Source organism: Lonchura striata, chromosome Z (genome assembly GCF_046129695.1).
Source record: "Lonchura striata isolate bLonStr1 chromosome Z, bLonStr1.mat, whole genome shotgun sequence".
In the NCBI taxonomy this organism is placed as follows: domain Eukaryota; kingdom Metazoa; phylum Chordata; class Aves; order Passeriformes; family Estrildidae; genus Lonchura; species Lonchura striata.
Genome location: NC_134642.1, coordinates 57,746,844 through 57,755,240, shown reverse-complemented (window position 1 = coordinate 57,755,240; position 8,397 = coordinate 57,746,844). Strand labels below are relative to the sequence as shown.

Below are 8,397 nucleotides of genomic sequence, written 5' to 3'. Positions count from 1 at the left end.
GCGCTGCTTCCGAGCGGCCCAAGGCTCTCCCCCTTGCCAGAGTGGCCCTGGCCTGCCCCACACACCTTCCCCGACAGCTGCCCCACACCGCCCCACCTGCCTGGCTGAGATGTTCCCCACCGTGCCCTTGTGTCCCTCCGTGCCAGCTGCCCCTCACGCTGGGTCAGGATGAGGGACCTGGCCTGGCTGTCCCCCGTTTCCTGGCGGTCACTTGGTGCTGAGGAGTAAAGGAGGGTCGAAAGGGCACGTCTTCCTTACGCTTCCCTCTCTTGAACCTCTGGGGCACCAAAGCGCCCTGCTCAAGGGGGCCTGAGGGCCTACACTGGGCTTTCCATGCTACCGTGTCATTCCTCCTTCTCCAAAGCCCTACAATTTGCTGGTTGATGTGAGCGGACTTGGAAATGGGGAAAATGAGATGCTTTCCAATGGAGGCAATCCTTCTGGGTAACTACTGCAGTGTTTCAGCAAGAGAATTTGAAGATAGTGCTGGGCCTTGCATCAATTGCATTGATTTTGAAATGCCACCCTCAGCTTCTGAAGTGTGAGGAGCCCAGGGTAAAGCTCCTTGAAAGACTGGACTGTGCTGTCCACCAGCAGAGGACTTGCGGGTGCGGAGTCACCAGGAAAGCAAGTCTGGCATCCTTGTTCTACAGGTGAACCGAGTTGATTTCCAGAGGAGTTGCGTGCACTTTTCTGCCGTCTCACGCAGTAATTCCTTTCTGCTTTCAAGCTGGCTCCTGGGTCTAGCTGAAGATTTTAACAGAGAGGGGAATGACTACAACTCATTTTCATTGGGATGTGGCTGTGCAAGTGTCCGCCAGGAATCTTACAGGGAGCATGGAGCCTGGGCAAACATCTGTGAGACTGTGGCTTTGGCCTGTTCCAAAGGGCCCTTCCTTGGGCTCGACATCTGCAGGGCATTGCAGAGCAGTGGGCTGCAGGCTGCTGCCAGAGCTCCAACACAACACAACTGTGGCAGCCCAGGAACCACTGCAGAGCTCCTGTGGTTGTTCTGAGGCTTTCAGTGGCCAGAGAAAGAGCAAGCAGGACAAGAGGAGCTTTGTGTCAAGAGCTAAGCCAGCATCTCCCTGCCACAAAAGGGAGGCCGTGCAGCAAACAGAGTGGGAGAAAAAATCAGCATGCACCGGTGTGCTCAAGAAGCATCTGCACGCTGCAATACTCCTGGAAATTTATTTTCTTTGCTTCTTTTTCCCCCTACATGTCATGGAAGAAGCTGGCTTTTCAGAACCAACTAAGATGCCAGGGAGAAGAAGCACACTTGCTTTCTGTTCTCGCGTGCAGGCTGGGCCGCCGTGTCTTCCGAGTTGCCCTGGGACGCCTTGAGCTCTGGCTTATGGACTGGAAGGACATGTTCTGCTGCTTCACGACTGAGCAGAACTTCCCAGGCTTTTCTTTTGCGTCATCTGTACAGAAGGTTTGGTTGCTGGGCACAACAAACCCAGAGCAGCTGCTATTGTGAGGTCAAGGGAGCGGTGCCACGTCACAGTGCCGCGTCACAGCACAGCGATGTCCCGGTGAGCCCGAGGCCTGGTTGTCCAGAGCAGCTTTTCCGCTCGCTCCCTGCAGGAGGATCCCTGCGACCAAGGAGTTCTCAGGAGACGGCCTGCACCCCGAGAGGAGTCTTGCTTTACCCCTTGGGTGGCATTCAGTGTGCGAAGCAGCAGAGCACGGCCAAAATGTTCGGGCAGGTCTGTGCCGCGGTTTGCACCATCTTTACCGTTGCTTATTCTGGATATTACCTGACCCACCTGACTCGTAAGTAAAGGTTTATCCTGGGGCTGGCGTCCCCTGGCTTTTGCTTCGCTCTGCTCCATTCGCCGCGGTAGTGACCGAGTTGATCAGGGAACAAAACTGCCGTTAGGATGCCACCAGTTTGGTAAATCTCCTGCCAGCAGCATCAGCTAAGAAGGGGGTATCTGTACTGGGTGGTAGGTGCAGAGCGTTTGCAATGTAATTTGCAGCCTGCAGCGCTTGCCTTCCCTCCCCGGGACAGCGCGTGGCAGTGGAGTGTGTCATTTCCTCAGCTTGCTGCTTCAACCAAGACAACCTGGAAATTGTAGACTCTGAGGGGAGATGCTCAGAAGTACTTCTCAAAACCCTGTGGCTCTCTCCAGGAGTGAAGGAAAGCCCCTTTTGCTCCAAATGCTGCCATTTAGAGGCCTTGGCTGTGTGCCTTGACCCTTTCTAGGCTGCGCCAAGGTAGCCATTCCCCTGGCGATGCAGCACAAACTCCAGTCCAGTTAGGGTTTGCTGCTGAAGGCAGGAGCTGTTCTGGGGCCGCTGCAGCGGAGAGCTGCCACAGCAAAGGGGCCCTTTGTGGAAGCTTTGCTGTTGTATTGTCTTCCAGCAATTGATGGGAATGGCTTGTGCATGCAATTAAAAAAACGATCTATAAAATACTGGGAAGAGAAGAGGAAAAACTGCTTGAGCTGTTGCATTTCCTTGGCCGTGTTTCTGTTTCTTTCCTGGCAAAAGAGGCCCAAACGTAGACAGCGCCTACTCTAGTGTCCTTGTTTGTTCTCTCGCTTGCTGTGGGAAAGGGCTCTTGCTCCTGGAGGCATGTTGGGAAAGGGAAATGCTCTCCGTTGGGAATGACTTGTGCTGTGGGAGCCCCCAGCAAAAGGCACTTTTCTAAGGGCCTCTGGTTCCTTTTCCCTTGCTCCCTGCAGGTCACCTCACACGTGGATGGAGAAAAGCCTGTGCTTTGGTGAGTGGCAAAGGAACCCCTGACGTTGCTGGCGTGTTAGAACTGTGCAGCAAGCTGTGAGCTTGGCCTGTTGCAGTAGAGTGTAGAGTGCCAGCGTGGGAGGCTGAAGGAAAGGCCAGCTGCCTGGTGGCAGCAGCAGTAGCAAAGGGAGCACTGGCTCCTTCCTTATTTTCCCATCAAGAGCCTTTCAAGAGGTGAAAAGCTAATGTGACAGCTCCAAGGTGTCTTGCTGCTTCTAGCCAGCATGGAAGATCAAATGCACAGCAAGAGGCAGTAGCACCTCATTCAGCCATCTTCCGAGGGCTTTCATGACTCAGAATGCCACTTGTATCCAAGTCTATGATTTGCCCTTATTCTGGGTGCTTTCCCAGCGCAGTAGAAAGCAGCTGCTGCAAGGGTTGGCTGTTCCCAGTCTCTCTCACTTCTGTCTGTCTGCAGGGCTCAGCCGCAGGGTCAGCGCCTCGTCTGGCTGGCACTGTTACAGATGGAGAGGCTGAAGAGGAGCAAAACAGCATCAAGCCTCCAGCTGCTGTCCCTCCACAGGCTGAACTTGCAGAGCCAGTAAGTGGCATCTGAGCCTGGCACTGCCTTGGGTGCAGGGCCAAGCTTCAAGCCAGGCCTTCAAGCCCAGCCCTTGTTGCTTGCGGCTGAAGATGCTGGGGGCTGTGCGCCTGCCATGACCTAGTGCTGCTTCAGCCAAGCCAGGGAGCCCTGGCCAATGGGTCCTGAACTTTGACACTTGAGCATCACTTTGCTGGGATGCTGAGAGGGCTCGAGAATGCCTCTTGGCATCAGACAAGAGGCAGCATTCAATTATTCCCAGCGTAGAAATGAGCCCCTTGTGCCCCCTGGCGATGCGGGCCGCCTGTGGCCAGCGGACAGAGCGGTCCAAAGACTCAGCTGACAGCCTTGCAGGATATTTGGGAAACACTGGCCCCTGGAAGGGACAAGCCACACTCCATGGACTACTTAGGTTCAGGCATGATGTAGACTGCGCTTCACTTGCACATGGTCAGAGCAGGGTTTGGTGAGGAGAATCCTAGAGGGCTCTGCATTGTAAAGGGCGGGTGGGGCTCAGCAGGGCTGGAATGCAGCCCCGAAGGGCCGCCCCCTAATGCCTGAAATACAGAGGGGAAATTGGTGAAAGGGATCAGAGAAGGGACACGCTCTGGGCTTCTGCTCAGACAGTTGCATGCCAGCTCCAGGGTGATTTCATTGCCCAGGAAAACACAGGAGGAGGAAGAACCGCAACAAGGCTCTGGAGCCCTGTTCTGATCTCTGTGCGGATCTTTGCAAGCCCATCAATGGCTAGTTCCACTCGTCGTGCAGAAAGGCCAGCACGATGGAGCATGGAAGTGGCCATGAAGGGCTGTATCGAAGTAGCCTTAGTGGTTTTCCCATTGCCTTTGGGAAGGGGACGTCCAAAAGCCCCCAGCTGAGGAGGCCTGGCGGTGGCCGACAGCATCTTCCGAAGGCCTTGCTTTTGCCGTGTGCTCTCCGGGGCGTCTGTGCCAGCCGCCCTTCTGACGGGCAATCCTTTCTGGTCCCAGCTCAAGACAGGCTCTGCCATTCAACGTGCCGCTGGACCGGCATCGCCTGCAGCGGCCAGCTGTCCCCCAGCTGCCGGCACTTCATCCAGCAGCCCAGCCCAGCAGCCCGAGATGAGAGAGGAGCAGGGCCTGAAGACACTGAGTACGTCTGCCGTGTTTCTTGTCTGCCAGAGCAGTGCGTTGTCTGCGTGTCTCGGTGCAGGCTGCGCCAGAAGTTCCTCCTCGGTCTCAGAGGCGCTGAGGCCTCTCTGCAGAAGCTGTTGTTGTGCTTTGAGGCAGCGAGGGAGCGTGCGGGGTGTTCCTGCTGCCTCTGGGGGCACCTGGGCCTGGCTTGGCTCTGCCTGGGCTGCCTTTTGTGGCACGTCGCGAGTGACTGGCCCCAGGGAGCTCTCAAGCTCCTGACAGTGGGCATGCATTTTGGATTGTGTGGGCAGCAAGGCCTCCGGTTGAAAGTGAGCTCCTGGCACTGCTTTTGTCTCTCTCAGGGAGCATTGTGAGTCTGGGCGAGCCAATGAAGAAATACAGGGCATTTGAAGAACTTGGACGAGGGTAAGTGTGACGTCTGCTCCATAGAACAAACCGTGGGCCGGGTCTTCAGCTTGTGCAATATCCAGCGTGAAGTCAGGCCAGTTCCAAACGCGGTCAGCCTCGGGCTTTGCCTCCTGTCACCTCTCAGGACGGCTCAGTCAGAGCAGTCAGGAAGCATCAGCAAAGACAACTTGATGCAAGCGACGCCTTGCTTGCAGCAGTGAGGAGCAGGACCTGGAAGATCTCCTGGCCCTGTGTCTGTATGGCCTCCAAGGGCACCTTGCCACTCAAGAGCTGCCTGAGGACAGTTCTTGAAGGCAGTGTTTTCCAAGTTAGTCTTCTCCAGATGTAAGCCCACTTGCACACCTGTGCGCAAAGCCACACAGAGATCGAGCCCCCCTTCCACTGGAATGGAACCAAGTGGGCGTGTGCCTTGGAGATTTGCACGGGTCCTTGGTCTCCATGAGGGAGCTCCGTGTTCCCTGTCCGGCATGGCAGAGGGCTGGTGGGCTGCCGTGCTGCCGGCTGAAGAGACGCCGCAGCCAGGCGTTTTCTAAGGAGTCCAGGCAGCCTAGGGAGATCTCCTGCCTAGGCTTGCTTTCACTGCCAGGGCTATAAAGGGCTTTTTCTGCTGCCCTTTTCTTTCTAGGGGCTTTGGAGCTGTTTATAAAGCCCTCGACACCAGCACAGGACAACAGGTAAAGTGTCCATACCCGCGGCAGTTTCTCCCTAAGCTCTGCTGTCTGGCAACAGGGCAGTTTGGCACAGCTCACTGTGTCATGGCACGAGCGCTCGCTCCGTGTTCCTTGAGGTCTCGTGCAGGGAGCGACTTCTCAAGTTAATGGTGGCCAATGTCTTTGTAGGTGGCCATCAAGATAATGTCTCTTCAGGAGAAGATGTCTGAGGAGCTGGCTGTCAATGAAATCTTGGTGATGAGGGACAGCAGGAATCCCAATATTGTCAGCTACTTAGACAGGTTGGGGTATTCTCACGTCTATGTAGCTTTAGACATCTGCATGTGCACGGGAGGAGTTTGCAGCTGGCTTTCAGTAATCTCTTCTGGCATGTGTAGCTTGGAGAGCAGTTGCAAAAGCCTGGGTCAGGCCCTCGAGTGCCTGAGCCGTGCCCATTCCTCTCTCTCCATGCCGTGGTTTCCTTCTTTCAGCTACCTGGTGGATGCGGAGCTCTGGCTGGTGATGGAGTTCATGGACGGCGGCACGTTGTTCGATGTGCTCCGGGCAGTGTACCTGGAGGAAGGACAGATAGGCGCCGTCTGTCGGGAGGTGAGGCGTCCCGCTTGTGCTTCCCCTGGCCTGCCCAGGATGGTTCTTGTCAGCTGGTGGTTAAGGAGAGCAGAGATTTCTTGGCCCCGGCTTTCTTTTGGCGCTGCTCTCACGACACAGAGCAGAAGAAAGAGCATTAATCTGAAGGGAACTGCCTGCTGGAGTCCCCGCACGCCTTAGGCTCTGTTCTTGCACTCTTCCATGCTGTCCGTCCTCTGGCGCTCGTGCACACTCACTTGTTTCATTTCCTGGCTTGCTCCTCTCAGCTTTGCCTCTGAATGTTTGTCTGGAGCCTGTCCGTCTGTCCGACATTCCTTGACATTCTAAGCCCGCATGCGGGTGGCAGAATTTCAAGCCGAGGGCGAAGGAGATGTCCTCAGCTTCAAAGCACGGCATTGCAGCCCAGATGGCGAGGGATTCTGAAACAGGTCTAATGTGCTGCTTCCTCCTCTGCTGCCACAGGGCTTCCAATGAAATCGTTGCCATGCTGCTTGCCAGCCAAAGGTCACGTGCTTGGTACCAATGGCAGGATGGACTCGTGCAAGCTCAGATGCCTTCGCTTTGAAATATCCAAAGCACTTCTAAGAGTGTTGAAGCAGCAAGCTCTTGCTCTTGACAGCGCCGTGCTAGTGCTCCCTCCTTCACAATTCCCTGAGAAAGCTGTCAACCTCTTGGAGCCCTTTTCTTTCTTCTGGGATTAAATCAGATGCTGAATGTTAACTTTCCTTCCCTCCTTTCTCTCTCAGTGCCTGCAAGGACTGCATTTCCTTCATTCCCGCCAAGTCATCCACAGGGACATCAAAAGCGGCAACGTTCTCGTGGGCATGGACGGATCTGTCAAGCTGGGTGGGTATCGTCCCTGCTCAGGGGCAGCCTTCCCCGCGTGTGCTGTGGGGCTGCTTTTTGGTGACTGCCACTTCCCCAGAAGCGCTGCTCAGCCAGCGCGTGAATCGTGAGGGTGTTTCTGAAATGGCCAATGCCCTATTTCCCTGGCTCCAGCCACGGGGAAGGCAAGCTCAGCTGCCTTTTCAGCTAGACTGGGCATGGCCTTGGCAGGCTTGGAGTGGGCCATCCTTTAGGCCGGTTTGCCAGCGGTGGCTGGCTTTGACAGGCTTTGTTTTTCTCCTCAGCTGACTTTGGCCTCTGCGCTCAGCTCAGCCCTGAGCGCAGCAAGCGCAGCTCCAGAGTGGGCACTCCCAGCTGGATGGCCCCGGAAGTGGTGAGAGGAGAAGCCTACGGCCCCAAAGTGGACATCTGGTCCCTGGGGATCATGGGGCTGGAAATGGTGGAAGGGGAAGCTCCTTATGAGAGGATGGCCCGTGTCAGGGTAAGGTGCAGCTTAGAAAGGGGGCTCTGTGTGGAGAGAGCTGTTGTGGCTAGGAAAGGAGCAGCTAGAGTGCCCTCTTCCATCCATGTGTTGTAGGTTTTTGAACTGATAGAAACGAACGGGCCCCCGAAACTGCAGAACCCCAGGCACCACTCGGCTCTCCTGCGCGACTTTCTGCGCTGCTGCCTGCAGGCAGACGAGGACAGGCGCTGGTCTGCCCAGGAACTCCTGCAGGTGAGAAAAAGCAAAGGGGCAAAAAGCCCTGCCAGCTGAGGACACCTGCATCCAGGGATCAAGAGGAGTGTGGGCTGCGTGGGTGAGGCAGCTTCCAGGAGAGGAAGGCCCACGGGGAATGTGCTGCCCTCGGTCCTCTTGGTGTGTCTTTTGGGCAGCCAAGGAGTCCTGCTTGGGCCCGTGAGGATGTGCTCACGGAAAGTAACGGGGGTTCCCTTCTTTTTGGTTTTTCTTCCGGGCAGCATCCGTTTGTGACCTCAGGCGAGCCAGCCTCCAGCCTGGCTGCTCTGGTCACCTCAGCCAAGCAAGTGCTGGAAGACTGGAGAGGAGACGCTTGCGCCTGAGGAGGCCCTTGTGCCGTGCCAGCTCCGAGCAGGGGCAAGGGGATGTGTTGTGTTTGGGCAGAGATTCAGCCATCCCCTGACTTTTTAATAAGGGGCTGTGCTGTAGATAGGAAATGTAATGGTTCCGGAATTTTCTTAGTTTAGCTAGGTTCAACTTAAACCGTTGTTGGGTTTTTTTTTCATGAAAAGATTAACTTTTAAAAATTAAGGAAATTCAGGCAGAGAATTCAAAGGACTGTAGAATCTAGATAGCTTAGATAGTAGAGGATAGTTTAGCTTAGAATATAGTCTTGTTAATTTAGGTAAGTTCTGAGCTCTCTTTTAAGTAGAAAAGAAGGAATTGTCATAATCAGAATTAAGCTGTGAGAGGAAAAGCTGTGATGCAGCAGAAGTGCACTGTGCA

At 55.3% G+C, this 8,397-nt stretch overlaps 1 protein-coding gene across 1 annotated transcript; it reads left to right on the top strand.

The window, feature by feature from the left end:
- Positions 1–168: 168 nt before the first annotated feature.
- On the top strand, positions 169–7,994 carry LOC144248224 (serine/threonine-protein kinase PAK 3-like). Its single transcript, XM_077790166.1, has 13 exons — positions 169–214; positions 595–708; positions 1,588–1,776; positions 3,167–3,180; positions 4,279–4,420; positions 4,764–4,827; positions 5,456–5,504; positions 5,670–5,782; positions 5,972–6,089; positions 6,836–6,935; positions 7,220–7,416; positions 7,513–7,650; positions 7,893–7,994. The coding sequence occupies exons 1-13, from the start codon at positions 169–171 to the stop codon at positions 7,992–7,994; spliced, it is 1,386 nt and encodes a 461-aa protein (XP_077646292.1).
- Positions 7,995–8,397: the final 403 nt, after the last annotated feature.